This window comes from Camelus ferus, chromosome 1, assembly GCF_009834535.1.
Source record: "Camelus ferus isolate YT-003-E chromosome 1, BCGSAC_Cfer_1.0, whole genome shotgun sequence".
NCBI lineage: Eukaryota > Metazoa > Chordata > Mammalia > Artiodactyla > Camelidae > Camelus > Camelus ferus.
Window position 1 is genome coordinate 71426456 of NC_045696.1, and position 20636 is coordinate 71447091.

The 20636-nt window shown below is 37.5% G+C and overlaps 1 protein-coding gene across 5 annotated transcripts in view; it reads right to left on the reverse strand.

Annotated features, from left to right (window-relative positions):
* Window positions 1-20636, reverse strand: part of YEATS2 (YEATS domain containing 2) — a 92337-nt gene that overhangs the window by 7977 nt on the left and 63724 nt on the right. For 3 of the 5 annotated variants that reach the window (XM_032483376.1, XM_032483362.1, XM_032483370.1), the window contains exons 18-25: window positions 18311-18483; window positions 17369-17527; window positions 14364-14540; window positions 12107-12293; window positions 7279-7407; window positions 6673-6771; window positions 2340-2442; window positions 1388-1461 (exon numbers count right to left, since the gene is read on the reverse strand). In XM_032483376.1, the coding sequence (XP_032339267.1) occupies window positions 1388-1461; window positions 2340-2442; window positions 6673-6771; window positions 7279-7407; window positions 12107-12293; window positions 14364-14540; window positions 17369-17527; window positions 18311-18483 (1101 nt within the window). The remainder of the gene's footprint in view (window positions 1-1387; window positions 1462-2339; window positions 2443-6672; window positions 6772-7278; window positions 7408-12106; window positions 12294-14363; window positions 14541-17368; window positions 17528-18310; window positions 18484-20636) is intronic. The other 2 variants (XM_032483389.1, XM_032483380.1) reach the window with 1 other exon arrangement.

Genomic DNA, 20636 nt, shown 5'->3' on the forward strand with positions numbered 1-20636 from the left:
CTTCTTTGCTAGAGTCATGTCCAAAAGTTTCTTTAGACTTCTTTACTGGGTATGTTCCTTACTGGGCAAGTTCAGATGCAATGTAACATACAAGGGCTTCTCCTTAAAAGAGAAAGCATCTCATTCATGTACAGTCAAAACAAAACCCGTCCTTGGGAAATCAGCTCCCCTGGTAAAGAAAGCTTCATGGTAGTAGATTATCTATTAGAACGAGTGGAGATGGCACTCCACTGGGAGCCTGAGACCTGCGATCTAGCCCTGGCTGTGTCATTAACTAAGGAGCCTTGGAAAACCTACATAATCTCTCCCAGCTTCAGCTTTCCCATCTGCAAAATGAGACCACTGAGACAGATGGTTCCTGAACTGCCTTTCAGCTCTAACATTCTGCATTTGTATCTGAATTCTTTAAAAAAAAAAAAAAAAGATTAAAAATCTTTTTCTGCTCAGCTAGAAAAATCACTGTTTACTTTGAACTCACTGTTTACTTTACCTCAAAATGACCCCCTGAACTTCAAGTAAAAAACAAATAATTTCTTTGCTATCACAGCTGGAAAAAAATAAGCAGGGTATTCTGTACATGGCCTATCATTTTCATAGTGAATGTGAAAGGATAATCTGGTTCATCCTTTCCCTCTAAATGCTCACAGTGTTCTTGCTCAAGAGCAGACACCTAAGTATCCACAGGCAATCAGTAATGCCCCCGGTGAGGGCTGTTGATTCTGTCAGAGCAACTGGGGCTGAGAAGTAAACTGTTCAGTCCTGCTAACACCGGGCAGCGACAGATCAGATTTCAGTGCTGGAGGTCTTAATAATCGTGCATTTCTACACAGTGAGTGACAATGAGTGTTGACAAGACTAACAACTCCGGAATCAAATAAAACTGGGTTTGTATCCTGCCTCATGACCCAGCTAGTGATCTTGAGCAAGTTACTCAACTCTGCTTATCCCCAGTTTTCTCATCTGTAAAATGGAGATGACACCATGTATCCCACGAGAGACTGTGATTAAATAAGACAGCAAGTGTAATAAGCCTAAAGAGTCTGGCACACTGCAGGCAAGTGCTAATTTCTTTCCTTATTAATGAACATTAAAAAGGAATGCTACTTTAATTATATACATAATAGATTGATTTATATATGATTTATATACAATAATAAATGTAAAAAATTCCTTCTGCAGATCACAGTGAAAATAAAATACTAACCAACTGACCAAGATACCATGAATTCTAAAACTGTGCAAATGAGCTACAGCTGTAGCTAAAACCACCTAAGATTAACTACCATCTAAGTATTAATTACAATTCCAAGTAATTCAAGTTGACTCAATATCCCAAGTAGTTCACAGCTTAAAAAAAAATGCATTTATACATTCCATATTGTCTTACTTTTTGCAGTGATTAGTGGGATCTTCTTTACTACTGCTGTTAAGAGTTGCTGGATAGTCTCCAAATGGTCTATCCTGAGAAGAATAAATAAAATTAAGGTAGTGAATACACATAGCAGTTTCTAACTATGTGTGTGTGTGTGTGTATATGAATTTATGTATATATTTCCCCTTTCCAAGGGAATTAAAACAATTATGTTGGCATGTGCTTCCTTCCATACATAGCCTTATTTATAAATGAAGAGTATTTAATGCTTAAAAAGTCAAGACTAAGTAAACAAATGAGACCCCAAGAATGACATTATGCAAATCAGATACTTGATCTATAATTTAAAGTTAAATAGCCATATAATCTTTTTGCAGTGAGATTGCCTCTAGAGCAGAGAAGTCTATTATAAAATGCCTATCTCAGGGTTATTATAGTTCATCGGGTCACCTATCACGTGAATGTGGCTAAGTTTCCACTGTTCCTAGCAGTCTGAGACACTTCAAAATAGGCAGTCAGAGGTGGGTTCCCAATTTGGAAATTAGAAAATCTCAGGGAGTATTTTTAGAAGCAGCACTGAATGTGTGGCCTATGAAAAGGCAGCTATTTAAGATCAGGCAGGTGTGTGGATAACTCAGGCACAGCATGTTTACACACCTGAATAATTACATCATGAGGAATTTCATGCCCAAAGACTCAGCAAAGAGAGTAAGTGTTGCAAGCTCAAACGGAGGGAGATCTACAATTCCACCTGAGGCTTCTGAGGTGACCAACGTGTTAAATGAAGACTCCTGAGCTGTGCAGCACATGGTAGTACTTGTTCGCCGCACAGAACAGAAGGTTTCCACCCATTAGAGGGCTTAACTCTGTACATACAACTCTACACATAGGCAGCTGTCACAGGTATGGTTTCTTTTCATAAAAACACTGAAAGCACAACTCCCTCAGAAAGGATTGAAATAATTACTTAATGACATAGTTTCCCAGCTCAGAACTTTCTTCTGTTTTCACTGCTGTCTGACCATCCTGAGAGAGGCAGCCCGGCCCAGGTGTTTCCGGTTCAGTCTTCACTATGAGGGAAGAGCGACAATGAGAGAGCTGTTATGGCGCAATGATGCAAGGACACGTGCAGGCAGAAACAAAAGCTCTTCCATAGGAACTCAGTGAGGAAACTGCCACAGCAGCTGCTGCAGGGACCCGGCCAGGGCGCTGCGATGGCGCCTACCGTCACAGGATCAACGGACAAGGGCAGAACTGTCAGCCTGGGTCTCATGACAAGGCGGTGCAACAAAATGGCTTTTTAGGTATTTCTTAAAGGGCTAACAAACCACACTGCCATGTGAGATCTCACACACACATACACACACACTTGAACAATGCCACATTAAAACACAACGAAGGCCTCTTCTAAGTTCTAATATCCATTTGGATATCAGCTCTCCAGCTAAGTTTATCAACTTTCAGTGTTATCTTAGCGTTCTGAAACACAAGGCAGAAAGCAAAAATCAGACCTGTTGTGCTTGGGAAAATATGAGCTAATCACACGAGGCTTTTAACATCACCGAATCTATGGACGGAAGATCACAATGTCTCAGGAGCATGTGTCTTCCCTTACTTCCACAGTCCTCCTTGACCAAATACTGTGACACACACTCACTGCTTCTGCATCAGCTTCCCTGCTTCAGTCTCTTCCCTTACAACCCATTTAGCACATGAACTCCAGAAAAACTTCCTAAAGGACCTTTTTAGTGTTATTTTCCTACTCAACGTCCTTCAGTAGTTTCCTATAAACATTGGCCTACAAATGAGATCTACTGGTACATATTCCCCTTTATTGTTGCTTAAAACGCATCAATATTAAGGGTACAGGTCAATGAGCTTTACCTATGTATACACCCATGTACTCACCACTCCAATCAAGATACTGAGCATTTCCAGTCTTCAACCAGACTCCCTTACACTTCTGGCAGTTCCTCCCTGCCCAAGATAACCATCTTTTGTCCACTTTAAAATTCATAAAACTGGAATTATACTGTGCATACTCTTTTGTGTCAGCATCTTTTTAGCCATTAAAAATAACAGTGTAATGGACATTCTTAGGGTGGACACATGCATGCGTTTCCTAGAAGTGCATTTGCTGGAACACAGGGCAGATGCATGTTTAACTTTATTAGAAATCGCCAAGCTGATTTCCAAAGTGATTATATCAATCTGTAGTCCCAGGAGCAGTGTATGTGAGCTCCAGGTGCCCCACAACCTTGCCAATAGTTGGTACTGCTGATTCTTTTACTTTTGGTGATAGAACAGCATCTTACTATGGTTTTAACTGGCATTTCTCGATGACTGATGAGGCTGAACAACTTTTCATATTCTTATGAGATATTTCAACATCCACATCTGTGACGTACCTGTTTACATTTCTTGCTATTAAAAAAAATATTCGTGTCAGTCCTTTTCATATTGTTTAGAAGGTCTGTGTATACTCTGGACAAGACTCCCTTGTTAGATATATCTGTTGCAAATATCCTCCAGATGTGGCTTGACTCTCACTCTTAATTTTGTTCCTCTGATAAAGTGATGTTCCCAGTGTTAATAAAGTCCAATTTATCAATCTTTTCTTCTATGACCAGTTTTCTTGTGTGTTCTGCTTACAAAGTATCTTTTCCCAAGGTCAGAAAGATATTCTCATACTCTCTTCTAGAAGCTTTATTGTTTTACCTTCCATATTTAAGTCTATCATCCAACTCAAATTAATTTTTGTTTACGGAGTAAGGTAGGGGCCAAGGTTCGTTGTTTCCCCAAATGAATGTATCCAGTTAATCCAGCACTACTTAGTAAAGAGAACATCCTTTCTCTGCTGAATTTGTCATGAATCAGGTGACAATATATGTGCGAGTCTATTTCTGGGCTTTCTTTTTTATTATTCTGTCTATTCTTGAACCAATACTACACTAGCTCAATTACAGTAGCTTTATAGTGTGTGTGTGTGTGTGTGTGTGTGTGTGTGTGTGTGTGTGTGTGTGTGTGTGTGTGTGTGTGTGTGTATCTATCTGGTGGTCCATCCCCTGGCTTTTTCTTCTTCAAGACTGTCTTAGCTATTCTAGGCATCTGCATTTCACATACATACTTTAGATTTAGCTTGTTAGTTTCTACACACACAAAGTTAACACTGCAAGGATTCTGACTGGGACCATATTGGATCTACATCATTTCTGGGGAGAGAATTAATAACATATCAAGTCTTTCAGCAAATTAATATAATTTATTATTTTTATAATAAATTACTTTTAATTGATTATATTTATAATGGTATTTCATTCCACTTATTTAGGACTTAAAAAATTTCTCTCAGAAATATTTAGTAGGTTGTTAGCAGTTAATTTCTATATAGAAATTACAATGGTTTTTGATGGCACACTGACTTGTATTGCGTGACCTTGCCAATTTCACCGCTAGCAATACATCCTCCCCCAGCTCGCAGTGATCCCAAGACTTCAAGAAACAGAAGGAAGTCCTCAGAAAATGTTTAGATACTCCAGTTCTATAGATGCAAGTATACTCACTTTAATCTGGCACTCAAACAATTACAGAATCATATAATCAGCATTTCCAGGTGGGGACAGCTCATTGAAGAAATGAGAACATATGCTCTCAAACACATACATCATAGCCCCAAACTGGAAACAACCCTAATGTTCACCAACAGGAGAAAAGATAAACAAATTATGGTGTATCCATCCATCCCTACAATGTGGAATACTACTCAGCAACAACACGGCTGAATCCTGAAAACATTAAGTCAGTGAATGAAATCAGACACAAAAAGAATGCACGTGCTTCCACTCATATAAAGTTAAAAAATAGATACAACTAATGTAGTTTAATAGAAATCAGACCAGTGGTAGTCTATGGGGACTAGGAGTTGACTGGAAGGGGGCACGAGGTGATGGGAATTTCTATAGCTTGAATGGGGTGTTGGTTACTTGGGTTTATGCATTTGTCAAAACTCATCAAATGGTACGCTTAGTATCTATGAATTTCACTATATAAAATTTTACCTCAGTTAAAATCAAAACAGAGATGCTCTACCCAAGTCCAAAATTAACGGAATCAGAATCTGTATGAGGAAGGCCTGTAAGAATACACCTACCACTGAGGAGAAATGCTGGCCCAGATTAATACCAATTTTTTCATCAGCTATCTTTAAATGAGGGACTGGCAAACTCTCCTATAAAGAACTAATCAGTAAATAGTTTAGGCTTTGAGGGTCATATGGTCTCAGCTGGAACTAAACCCAGGCTGCAATGCACCCATGGACAATACGTAAATGAGTGGGCATGGCCATGTGCCAACAAAACCTTATTTTAAAAATGGGCAGCGTGACTGCAGTCAGCCAACCCCTGCTTTACATGGCCATGCTGTAAGGTCCAAATGCACCTCTTCTCAAGACTATTATGAGAGATCCTGGAAAGCCTGAAGAACAGTATTTCAAATTCTGACTGCACTGCTTTCTAGCTTTCTAGACTTGGGATGTATAGACTCAATATCTCCAAACTTCAGTTGCTTCATTTGCAAAATGGGCATAATAGCTATCCCGAAGTACTATGGTAATTAGTGATATATGTATAAAGAAGCTAGCATGGTGCCTGGGACATTTTAGGCTCTTACACATGGTGGCTATCAGTACTGTAGATGTTACAGGTGTCTGAATGTGTTGTTCTAACCCACTGCACTATCTCCATCTACTCAATAGTCAGAAATGTCCTCACAGCCAGCTACCAATGGCCAGCCCCACCTACAGCTGCCTTAGCACAACTATACTCCCCAGATGAGTCCCTTTAATTGAGTCTACTCACCCAAACAAATCCTCTGAGTTTTTGCATCTGCTGTTCCCTTAATCTGGCAAGCCCCCTGACCTCTCCACAGCTAAAAATGCTTCACTCTTAAAGTCCAGGTTATAATCTGTGTCCCATACAAAGTTCCAAACCTTTCCATTCTGCCACCTTCCCTGACCAGACATCCTAGATTGAAATATTTGAGCATTCATCTTCCAGATCACTTAACCTGCACTTATCAATCATTGCTTGTTGTCTACTACAACTCTCTTCAACCTGATTGTAAGTTATTGGAGGGCAGAAATGATGCTTTATACATCTCTGTATTTCTCTTAATGTCTACATATAAACACTCAACATATTTTTGAAGTGACTGATTCACAGATGCTGAAATTCAAGGGACTCAGATTACAGTAATATTTTGCATAAACCTTCTGGGCAAATAAACTGTGAGAACCTACATACCTTTTGTAACAGTTGCTGGAGCAGAGCTGGGGACAACTGTAGTTGGGGCAGCTACAGGCAGAATGGCAGGTGATTTGTTGGTAGAAAATGACTGAACCACTAACAGGCAAAATAAGAGGGGAGGATATAAGAAATACAGAAATTATTTTAATGAAAATGATCTAACTCCTAGATCATAGCCCCACTGTAGTCTACTAGCACAAAAATAATTTCAGTGCAATAGAAATGGCAAGGTCCTTTTAAAAATACTGTGATTGATTGACAAGGTGGGCTCTTTATTAATAGTACCAGAGTAACTGAGCTGTTACCTTCAACCATGGAAATGGGGGCTTGTCACTAAACTAAGAAAATAAAAACCCAATTAACCTGTATTCTCATAAATGCTTAAAATGTGCCCCTCTACTCAACTTTAGAAATGGGCAGCTATTTAGAAGCCAATGGATCATTTGGGTTTTACTTTCTGTCCTCGAGTTGGTGCCAGGGAGCACAGTGACAGCTCAAGGGCAGCTGTACAAGGGAGAGACAGCCATCAACTGATGGACTACGCACTTCCCCACAAGGGAGACCCAGAGACAACCACACCCCAGGGAGAGGTGAAGCACTCACCTTTATTCACAGGCATCAGTATAGTCTGCACACCTCCAGATGTGTTTACACTGAGAGGTTTGAGCTGGCTGGGGATCGTCAGGACAGCCTGCTGGGGATTGGATTGACTGGAGTGAATCTTTAACAATCCTAAAATAAGTCGGAAGATAAGGCCAAGCTGAAGATCAGATGCTTCCTTAAAAGTTCTGGTCCTCTCTAGCATTTATATTTTCTCACAGGAGGACATTCTTAGGACAGGTATCTTTTCAATAAAGAAAGAGCTGGAAGCATGAGGCAATGGATGCAGATTTCTCAATGAAACTATAATATGACACTAATGATTTAGTTTTACCCTGCAAACAAAGTCATACAAAAATGTCTGGAATAGCAAAAATAAGAGAAAAGTCACTCACAATCTTACTGCAGAGACAACCAGTATCAATATTTTGAGGTAGTTCTTTTCCGTGTCTATTTCCTGTGACAATTTATTTGTTTTGTATATAGATGCAATACGTACAAACTGGATGTAAAATTTTGTACTTTGATTTGGCTAATTGTCATTTTCCTACTTAAAAACCTTCTCTGGCTCTGGACTGCCAGAGAATGTTTCCAAAATTAGTCAAAGGATTCAGAGTCCATTTTAATCTGGTCCTAATTTATCCACATCTCCGCCACACCATCCCTATGCATCTAATACTTCAGTCTGTCCACTCACCATGCCTTATAATCTCTACCTCTGTGCAGCCCTTATTTTTCAAACATCAGCTATTCTCCACCTTTTTTTCTAAAAAAGGGTCATTCTCTCCCACTTTCCCTTAAAGGTAATTTCCATACTCCCATTTCCATTACAAAAGTATTCTAGGCATTCAGAAAGCCAGTAAGAAAATGACAGAGAGTAAAGACAACACAAACATGTTTTAATATTCAAGTACTTAAAAACAGCATCAGAGGCTAAAGATACTTTAAGGCACTGGAATGTAGTTGGTTTGAGCTAAGGAAAGAAATAATCTTAAATACTTTCAAGAACAAAGCCTTAAACAAGAAAATCTTTCTTTGTAATAGATGAATGTTAGAACAGTCAAGTAGTAATTACTGAGATGTGCCCTCAGAGAGCACAACAATGACCTGGTTTCCTCATATTTTTAAAATTCTTATTTTTATCAAAATTCTTATTTTTATCAGTTGAAAAGTAAAAAAAGTGCTAGAAGGCATAAAACTAAAAATAGCCATCCTTTGCTCCAACTCCCTGTCCTCATCTACTTTCCCAGTAGCATCCACTTTTAATCCTTTTGGTCTTTTCATATTTATCTCAGCATTTTTTAAAAGAATGTGTATACTGTAGGCCTTGATTCATTTTGATGTAACTTTTTTTTTTAACTGAAGTATAGTCAGTTACAATGTGTCAGATCTCTTGTGTATAGCACAATGTCCCAGTCATGCATATAAATAATACGTATATTCGTTTTCATATTCTTTTTTATCAGCGGCCACTATGAGATATTGACTGTAATTCCCCGTGCTATACAGAAGAAATTTGTTTTTTATCTACTTTTTTTGGTATATAGTGGTTAACATTTGCAAATTTCAAACTCCCAAATTTACTCCTTCCCACCCCTTCCCTCCAATAACCATAAGATTGTTTACTATATCTGGGAGTCTGTTTCTGTTTTGTAGATTAGTTCATAGTGTCCTCTTTATTCTTTTTCTTTTTTTTTAGATTCCATATATGTGTGATATCATATGGTATCTTTCTTTCTCTTTCTGGCTTACTTCACTTAGAATGACAATGTCCAGGTCCATCCTGATGTAACACTTTGATGTTACACACTGACTTATTAGGGTAGATAAGCATTTTAAGTAAGACATTTATATCCTCTCTTCCCTCTCTTCCAATACTGTTCTCTATTAATCCAGAGACCATCATGATACTATGATTTCATTTCATTTTCTGGAGTTAATAATTTCCTCCTTTTTCATCTGCTTAGTTCTCTTTCAACATCTTACTAAGTCTTCCCAAATCCTTCAAAAACGGTATAAACCACCCCTTAATACAGTTCTCCACAAAGTCGAACCTCCTAAATAATTTACAGTTTCATTCTTTTATAAGAGTTATCCTTCCTGGGGCTCTCTGATCTGCTCCACTTTGGACTGCTGCTTCCTAGACTGGCTGCAAAGCTGTCCGAGGAGCGTCTTTCACCATCACCCTAGGAATCCCTTTGCCTTCCTTCTATGGTGATCCTATTTTTGTCCTCTTTCTTGGTCTATACCTCCTCACTCCGGTGAAACATGTATTTTAGTTATGTCTTGAGACAGGGTCATAGAAAGTACATTTGAAAAGTTGCCTATTAGAAAATATTCCTACCCTCACACTCAGTAAAGATTCTATAGAATTCTAGACTGAAAGGAATTTTTCCCTAGAACTTTGAAAAACAGTATTCCAGATTCCAGCAATGCTACTGAGAAGGCCAATGATAATGTAATTTCTAAACTTTTCTGCTTATTTTTCTCTCTGACAGCTTTTAAGCTCTCCTCTTTGTCACTGGTGTTCTGATTTCACAAACAAATTGAGCCTCCGTGTGAGCCATCTTACACTCACTGTGCTGGACACTGTGCCTTTTGAACCTGGAAGTTCATGCTCTTCAATTCGGGGATAAACTGTTTTGCTTCTTCGATCATTTCCTTCCCACTATTTTCTGCTTTTTCTCCCTGGAACTCCTTTCAGTCTGATGTTGCCAGGACCCCCTAATATATCATCAAATTTTCTCTCTTAGTGTCTACTTCTTGGTCTGCTCCCTGCTTCCACTTTGTACTCCATAGTTTAGTCTAAATGCTGTAGCCAGTGATCCTGTTAAAAGGCAGATCATGTTACTCTTTAGCTTAAAATTCCCCCAATAGCTTCCTCTGAAGTAAAAATCAATATTCTTACAATGACCTACAAAGGCCTTATATGATTGGACCCCCACCACGCCGATTGCACCTCCTAGTACTCTTTCTCTAGCTCATTCTGCTCTACTCACAACCATGGCCTTGCTCAAAATAGTTTATAATGCACACAAAAAATTTAATTGAAAAAGGTTATATTATACCTCAATTAAAAAAAAAAGAATCCACATACACACAACTAATGGTCAGTAGGAAGCAGTTTGATTCTCTTACGAAAATATACAGAAAGTTTCAGGCAACTAGAACTTAAAGCAGGGAGACTTCATTTATTGCATGTTAAAAAACATAATCAGACAATCAGAAAAAGGGAGGGCATTCATTTCTTATAATAGTAATCCCTTCTATTCCTACAATTTCTACTCCAGTGCGGCTAACACAGTGCTTCCAAATAGTCAGTCAGCCGAGAACAAGCACTCCCCATAAAAAACTTGGTTGATTTTAACTGGGAGGTGGAAATCATGGGAAAAACAGATCAGCCTTAATCTTTTGGTCTCTAACTACCCAAAAGGCAAACAAAACACAGGGACTTCGTTTGGGTCATGTAAGGAATGTAGTGATAATAATAACAATAAGAATACCCACAATCTTTACCCAAAGGTACTAAGGTGTGTGTGTACATACTTATATGTTTATGCGTGTGTGCATATATGTATATGACATATGTATCACACACACACACACATATATATTAGTGATACTCAGTTTTTTTCTGTATACTAGTGCCAGTTGGTAAACTGTTATTAATCTGCACCAAGGCAATATAGACATTAAGAGTATTCAAAAACTTATGTAACAGCAGGACTTTGCTCTGTTATTTGTATTGTATTTTACAGAAGTATCTGTCTATACCGAATTGCAGAAAAACAAAGTTTGAGAAGTAATGCTGCATATTTTATCAGTCTCTGGCATCTGGGACAGTACAACGTAATAAAACACATTAATATTTGTGGCAAAACACGAATATTCATATTAAGTAGTCAACAGAGGTCAGACTTTGCCCTAAAATTAGTTATGGGGGAAAACAACAACAAACAAATCTTTGTTTTTCAGTCTTTTGGATTTTAGAATTGCAGATAAGGGAATGTGGCTAACAACGACGATGACGCTAAAATGGTAACAGCAGCAGTTATTCACATAAAGGATACAACATACTAGATGGTATTCTAAGCGTTTATATATATTAACTCATTTAATCCTCTCAACTTTATGAAACGGGTATTAGGCAATCTGGCTCCAGGACCTGTGCTCTGTATAACCCAAAGAAGTAAAAGGTACACTTTTCTGGGACCACTGGGCTAGGCACAGAGATAGCATACATCTTAGCCGACCTCAAGTGTGTCATTCTAACACTACCCAATATAATAAGAACGGTTAAAAATCATGACCTGGAGTCAACAATGTTAATTTATATTTTATATACTTCGTTTATGAAAGTAAAAAGAGATGTCTGATGTTTTACAATGAGTTCCATTCAAAACTGATGATAAATACTCAGAAGAATTCTAGATGGCTAATGTTTTATTATATCATTTAAAAACTGTTATTCGTAGGAGGGGTGTGGCAAGGGTATAGCTCAAGTGGTAGAGTACATGCTTAGCATACACAAGGTCCTGGGTTTCTATCCCCAGTACCTCCTCTAAAAATAAGTAAGTAAAACCTAATTACCTCCCCCCACCAAAACAAACAGACCAAAAAAACTGTTATTCAGTCCATAAAAACATTTCAGACTTAAAAATTTACACATAGATTTTAAAAAAGAGTAATTTATCTAAAAAGCAGCTATATGGAAAATGTTGCTGAGTTAATGACTTTTAACAAGTTTATTACACAAAATATTGTTTAAGATCTTTCAAAACCACTCTAGCCCAAAGAAGGGAGAGACAAATAACATTATAATACAACTGACCTGATACTGTGGCCTTTCCAGAGATGGGGTTTGGTGTGGACACCAGGGATGTGGCGCTGATGACAGAGGGGGCAGTAGCCTTGCAGGTTCCCATGGTGGCCTGGCTGACACACACTTGTTGCTGCCCGGAAGTTTTCATTACAGAACCTACAGTAGATGATGAACTGGGAGCCGTTCCTTCTGACTGCTAACCACAGGACCAGAAATAACAGAAATTAAGAAGAAAGCACTGTAACTTACTTAGAACAGTGAATGCCACACAGCATACTCAATAAATATTAGCTGTTATTACCTATCAAATGCCATGTCATTTAAAGACTGCTTCTCTAATTTGGTGGTTTAGATTTCACAGACCAGGGTTATTACCACATTAAAAATAATTCATCAACTATTATATCACTTATAAAAGGATATTTCAACACCTCTCCTCCAAAAACATAGAGGACTTAATCTCATAATGTAAAACTGGAATAATATGAGCTTTATTAAAAACTCAGTATATATTTTACAGTTTGTCACATTATTCAGCAAATATCTACTACTGGACAGACACAGTGTTAAATGCTAGGGCCCAGAGGCAAAAGCTCTCAAGGAGGAGAGGGTGACTGAGCTGTGATGGATGCTGCAGCACAAGTACTACTTCAGCCTAGGGATGGGCAGGGGAGAGTATAGGGAAAAGCATCATGTAAAAACACTGCACTTTGGGGAAATCTTCAAGATTCAAGACAGGGAAAGGGGGAGATGAAAGGGTGTTTCTTGGCAGAAGTACAATAGCAAGTAGAAAGTCAGAGAGGCATGAAAGAACACTGCATGTTCAAGAAACTGCAAAGTAGAGTGGTATGAGTAGACATTCGAGGAGAAGCAGTAGGTGAAGCCTGAGAATTAGGCAAAATCAGATTATAAGAGTCCTTGGGATGCCAAGACAATTTAAAGGGGAAACAGATTTTTCAACAAATGTTGCTGGGCCAACTGGGTACCTACATACAAAAGAATGAAGTTTGGCCTCCTGTCTCACACCATATACAAAGGCTAACTCAAAATGGACAAAGACCTAAATGTAAGAGCTAAACTAGAAAACTCTTCGAAGAAAACATAGGCTTAAATTTTGTAACTATGGATTAGGTAATGTTTCTTAGCTGTGACACCAAAAGCATAAGCAATAAAAGAGAGAAGAATAGGTAAACTGGACTTAATCAAAATTAAAGTTTTGTGGTTTCAAAGTGAAAAGACAACCCAGAGAGCGGAAGAAAATTTTTGCAAATCTGATGAAACTTTTTATCTAGAATATATAAAGAACTCCTACAACTCAATAATAAAAAGACAATAAATAATTCAACTAAATAATGAGCAAAGGATTTGAATACACATTTCTCCAAAGAGGAAATACAAATAGCCAGTAAGTACATGAAAAGATGCTGAATATCACCAGCTGTCAGGTAAACACAAATCAAAACCACAATGAGATAACACTCCACACCCATCACAATGGCTATAACAACAACAAAAATGGACAAGAACAAGTTCAGCAAGGATGTGGAAAAACTGGAACCCCTCATATTGCTGGGGCAGGGAGAGGGGGTATCTAAAATGGTGCAGTGTATTGGGAAAACAGTCTGGCAGGTCTTCAAAATGTTAAACGTAGTTACTATATGATACAGCAATTCCTTCCTAGGTATATAGCTAAGAAAAATGAAAACATACGATTTACAAAAACTTGTACATAAATGTTCACTGCAGCATTAATCATTATAGTCAAAAGGGGGAAATTACCCAAAAGTCCATCAATTGATGAATGGATAAACAAAATGTGGTATATCCATAACACTGACTTATCATTCAGCTATAAAAAGGAATGAAGTACTGATATATGCTACAACGTGGATGAACCTTGAAAATATTGTATTAAATATAAATACTGTGGCAGAAGCAGCCAGTCACAAGAAAGTAGATTAGCAGTTACCTAAGATGGGGGGAGGGAGGAAGGGAATGGGGAGTGACCACTATTGGGTACTGAGTTTCTTTTTGGATTAAAAAAAAATTCAAGAATTATATAGTGGTGATGGTTGCACAACTTTGAGAATATGACAAAACCCACTGAACTGTACACTTTAACCTGGTGAATTTTATGGTATGTGAATTAATTTCAATTTTTTAAAAAAGAGCAATATGGTCCCAACATTAAGTGTGCCTGCTGAATATTAGCTTTTCACTACTTTTATGCCCCAATATGATTTTCTACTATCATGCTACTTCTCACCTGTTGGGCAGGACCATTTGCTGAGAGGGCCACAGCTGGGGAAGTGGCAGTTGTGATAACCCCTCCTGCTACTCTCAGCATTGTGGTTCCAGGCTTTGAGAGCTGTGAGGTGGCTGGCACAGACTTTAATGTGCTATCAGATATTTTCATCAGAGATGCCTGTCCCCCAGCGGCTGCCTGCAGAAACAAAATGGGTTGGAGTAATAATGTTACCCAGGCTAATAAGCAAAATTCATTACTTACCTATATATGCCCCCCAAACAGAGCATCCCCCAAAACAGTCTTGCTAAATGAAACTATATGAAGTATTTGTGCACTTTCCAACAAGCTCTCAAGTTTATGACTTTTTAATACAAATGTTCCTTTACCCATGATGTAGAATAAGCTAATGAATGCATTTGCAAGTCACTATTTGGCAGTTATGTCTTCAAAGATACCAAGCATTTGTTATTACAATAACTGAGTCCAAAGTGCTTTTAAATGTACACATAATCTTTAGACATGAAAACCTAACCAAGGGCCAGATTTAAATGGTAAGTTAATGGTGCTTTAGGCTAGTAGTACAGGTTTAGCATTTTAGTACCAGAGAACCATTTAACAAATTATATTTTAGTGGTCTAAGTCAAGGCACAGCAAACTTTTTCTGTAAATGGCACGAGTAAGCATTTTTGGCTTTGCAGGCTGGCACTCTATTGCATGAGAAGTCACGATTAGAATCCAGTAGAAGCCATGGCATTAATTTGTATTGGTGTCTCATGCAAATTAAAACCACAATGAGGTATCACTTCATACTCACAAACATGGTTAGAATTAAAAAGAATGATGACCCTCCACGTTGGTAAGGATATACAGTAACTGGAACTCTCCCACATTACTTAAGGGAGAATCAATGGTACCACCACTTAGCAAAATCATTTGTCAGTTTCTTATAAAGTTGCTTATAAACATACACTTACCCTATGACCTAGCTATTCTACTGTACAATTTATACAAGAATGTTCATAACAGCATCTTTCATAAGTCGAAAAACTGAAATCCCCAAGTGTCCATCAAAAGAATAGTCATACAACAAAACATTACTCAAGAATAAAAAAGAATAAACAATTGATACACATACGGAAAAATCTCAAAAACATGTTCAACAACAGAAGTTAACATAAAAGGTTATATACTATATAATTTTATTGATAGAGACCTAGAACAGACAAAAGCTAATCTTGGTTACAGAAACAGAAAAATGGTGACAGAAAAAAACTGGAAAGAGAAATGAAGGTATGTTTTAGAGTGATGGAAATGTTCTATACCTTGACTGGGATAGTGCTTGCATGAGCATATATATTTGTCAAGACTCATTGAGCAATCCACTTCTAATCTGTGCATTATTCTATATAAATTTTACCTTAAAAGGCAACAGTAAATGTCTCAGCTATGGCAGCACAGAAAGTAAGTCACTGCTCTGGCTGCAACATAAGTAGGTTGGGAATATTGGCTAAGATTTTAAAGAACTACCTAAAGAATTGTGAGGCCTTATACCTGTTTGAAATAGCTAAGAGCATTTGACCAAGGGGAAATTCGTACTGAAGGAAACCAAATGCTGGTTAATTTGAAAAGATCAATAAAAACTGATAAACCTCTAGCTAGGCTGATCAAGGAAAAAAGAGAAGACACATAATTACCAAAATCAAGGATGAAAAAGGGGACATCACTAAAGATTCTACAGACATTAAAAGGGAATATTAATAATTAATAAGAGAAAATTATGTATAAGTTTATGCCAAGAAATTTGACTTACCTGTAATGAACATATTCCTTCAAAGATATGAACTACCAAATCTCCCTCAAGACAAAATAAATAACCTGAATAGTCCTGTATCTATGAAATAAATTGAAACTGTAATTAAAGACCTTCCCAATTAGGAAAACTCCAGGCCATTATGGCTTCACTGGTGTTCTCTAAATAGTTAAGGAAGAAATAATACCAAGTCGACATAAACTCTTTTCAAAAAAGTGAAGATGGAAAAGTTTCCAATTCATTTTGAGGCCAGAATTACTCTGATACCAAAACCAGACAGAAATTACAAAGAAAACTACTGACCATATAATATCCCTTGCAAAAATTCTAAACAAAATTTTACCAAATTAAATCCAATAATACATTAAAAGAGAATAACATATCACAACCAAATAAGAGTTTATTCCAGGAATGCAGGGTTGGTTTAACATTTTAAAAATTCAATGTAATTCACCATATTAACCAAAAAAAATACCGTATGATCCTCTCAACAGACACAGAAAAAGCTTTAGACAAAAATCTAATATTCACTCATGTTTTGAGAACTGCTGATCTACATATAGCCATAAAAAGTGTAGTTTGTTGATAACGGTATCATACTATCTTAACCTTCTATACCTTGTTTGTTTCATTTGGCAAGTTTTTGAGATTTAGCTATAGATTCTCCTAAAGATGATTATGATATTCTTCACAACCTAGTTGAAATTCCCCATCATTATTCTTTGGCTTATACTAAAGAAGCTGTAGAAATAGTAAACATTTACTTAGTATATGGATACTGTGACTGAAATCACCTATTACATTATTCAGAATCTCCTATATGAAGTCCCTCCAGAGACTTTTTAGAATGAAGTGTCAAGAAAATCTTTGTTTCTCCTAAGAAAATATTATGCAGTTATTTTTTTTCCTCTCACAAATAGTACAAATTTTATAAATGATCATTCTTCTCATTTTGCTTTGGCAAATTTTATTAAATATATAGGGCATTACTGTTTGCACACCTAAATAACTTTCTGGTCTTAACTTCTCATTCTACTTGTATTTTCCCAAATCTTAAGATTTTATTCTTATTTTTCTATACTATTTTATTGCTTATTTTCTTATGTAACCATAATTTCTTTTTGGAAAGAGATAAGCTATAAATATTTAAATAATGCCATAACTACCACATACTTGGGTGTGTGTGTGTGTGTGTGTGTTTGTATGTATTTACCTGGGTAAACAAAGTAGTTTTTTGTCCAGATATGACTTTTAATGTTTGCTGTCCTTGTCCAGATGACGTGCCGACTCCCAGTGCTCCTTGGACCACTGACCCCGTAGTCACCTGTTTTCCAGATGTTTGGGGTGATGGCTGGCCAACTAAAAAAGTGCCCTAAGTTACAAACAAAGACCTAATTAGTAGTTTGTTAAGTTCAAATGACTTGTTCTGATCCTCTAAATCACAAGGTCCCATATTACATGTTAAAATCCTCCCCTTCAACTCTGCAACTCAATGAAAATAATGGAAGAGAACAGCTCTGCTCTTAGTGTCACTACTCATAGTTATACCCCCACTTCTCAAACTTTGCACTGTTGTTACAGAGCAGGCTGTTAGAAACTCAAATTTTACAATCTAGTCCTCATAGCTGGATTTAATCTTTCAGACTGATAACTATCCACTCTTCTCACTAAGAACATCTGGAACCAAAATTCCATTACCTTCCTTAGAAAGGAGCTAAGACTCTAGCGACCAGGGGAAAGAAGGCAGAAACCTGTTCCTAACCTTGAATCCAACCTACCTCCAAATACCATAACTTGATACTATCTCTGTGGTTACTTCTGTCTAGGAGGAAACTTTCACCAGCACATTAACACTATTTCAAATCCATGAAAGGCAACAGCATAGCAAAAATCTCTCAGAAAGATCTGTTTAAAAAACCCTATCACTAGCTTAGCAGAGAAATCTTTGATGAGTTACGTAAGTCTTTCTGAATCTCCAGTCTCCTTGCTTTTCTCTCAAAACAAAGCAAGGCCAGAATAATACAGATTTCTAACATGGTTCAAATGTTAGTACTGACCCCCTGATCCTAGAGATGTAAAGGTAAATCCACCATAATTCAAGGCAGTTATTAAATAACTAAATGATTTAAACGATACCAGTCACAAATGACCAGACCTGAGGGGTCTGCTTGAGGATGTAAGATGTGTATGTCAGGTGCTGGGATATCCCCCCAGGGCCAGCAGGGCTTTGGGCTCCTCCTGTTCCTCCTCCTCCTCCACTGCCACCACCACTGCCGCCACCACCACCACTGCCTCCTCCACCACTGGCAGCTGAACCAGACTGGAGGTCTGAAAATACAACGAATGACAGCACCATCATTAAAAGTATTAAGACTTAACTGAAAAGACAGATGAGTCCAGAGAGATGTTTCCTTCACAGCACCATCCCTTCCCTTTCTTTTCCTCCTTTTTTGTACTACACCTGGTTTGTGACTGAGAGAGGACTTCCTAGTGCCGAAGACTGAAATGTATTTACTTTCGACTAAATGACAGTTGACTAGTTCAGCTCTGAGTACTATAATGAAGAACTTATCTTTGACAAGTGTTTTGGCTTAACTGTAGGACATCAAGAGAGAGTCGATACATTTTCTAATCAAGTGTTGATTTTAATCAACATTTAAAATGCTCAGAGAAATGCTCCCAAACTTTTTGGCATCTGATTCAATTTCACTGAAACTACTGAATTTAGAGTAATCTTACAGTACTCTCTCTTTTCTGTCTCCCTGTGCTCTGGAAAAAACTAAGACTTTCTTCGTATTTATATTAACTCCAGGGTCCCATTCTTCTTCACTTTTCAAATTCCACTTTAAAACCTTTGGACCCTTCCTTTGCTTTTTTGGTGACATACATAAACTAAAATCTAAGTAGCTCTCTGGATGAATTTTGGAATACTTATATTGTCTTTGTCTTACATACCTAAATTTCTGGCACACCACTGCTCAGGTATGAGGAAAAAATACCTGAGGGAAAGTGTGGAAATCACCCATTATAGTCCGTAAACAACATGGTGACTAGCTTTTGAAACAGAGTCCCTGTAAAACCAAGTTCCCCTGCCAAGTTTTAGCAATCTCTCTATCCAAAACTTTATTCCCTTTCCTGTCCCCTCTGACCTGTACTAAATGAACATTAGTCAACCAGAGTCAGATGACTAAAATTGCTGTTGTTTACATTAATGTACTAAAACTGCTATTGTCGATAACATTGCTATTGTTTCTCCAAGGCAAGATGAGCTAAACAGACCCTTGAACCATGGACCACACCTGGTCAGAGAATCATAAACCAGAGACATCCTGACTCCTGAAACTATGATTAAGAAATGTCACAGGATGATGACTAATCCTAGTTTCTTTGTTCTTCCCCTTCAAAATACCCCTAACTGAAAGACCAAGCTGGAGTTGATCTGAGGCTTATCTCCCACTCCCTTGCTTCGTGTCCTGCAATAAACCCTTACTTTGCTGCAAACTCCCACTGTCAGAAATTGGCCCAAGACATAGAGACAACCTAAATGTCCATCGACAGGTAACTGGATAAAAAAGCTGTGGTATATTTATACAATGGAATACTACTCAGCCATAGAATAATGCCATTTGCAGCAACATGGATGTCCCTGGAGAATGTCATTTTAAGTGAAGTAAGCCAGAAAGAGAAAGAAAAATACCGTATGATTATCACTCATAGGTGGAATCTTAAAAAAAAAAAGACAAATGAACTTATATATAAAATAGAAAGAGACTCACAGACATAGAATACAGATTTGTGGTTGCCAGCGGGCAGAGGGGTGGGAAAGGATAAATTGGGAGTTCAAGATTTGCAGATACTGACTGGTATATATAAAATAGATAAACAAGTTTATACTGTATAGCACAGGGAAATACATTCAATAACTTGTAGTAGGTCACAGTGAAAAAGAATGTATATGTATATTCAAGTATGACTGAAGAATTGTGCTGTATACCAGAAACTGACACAACATTGTAAACTGACTATATCTCAATAAAAAAAAAAAAAAAGAAAGAAATTGGCTTTCTGTTCCATGGGCACATGAGCCCTTGTTCAGTTACAACTGCAACTGTGTTTTGGCAAGAGTGGCTAATTTCTTTTTTTTTTTTAATTTTATTTTATTGAGTTATAGTCAGTTTACAATGTTGTGTCGATTTCTAGTGCACAGCACATTTTTTCAGTCATACATAAGAGTGGCTAATTTCTAATGAACCTGACTGCTGTATCAATTATACTCCTGATTCAGATGGAAATAATTCCTCTTACCCTTTCCTTTTCAACACTACCCAAACTGTTTCTGTCTATATGTCAAAGCAAAAGTTTGGATAAGTCTAGATAAACCACCTAATTTCCTTGGGGCTTTAAATACACTACACGAAGGCTGAGCATATATTTCTCTTGCCATCTTCAAACCTAGCAAATGAAAGACGCACATCTAAATA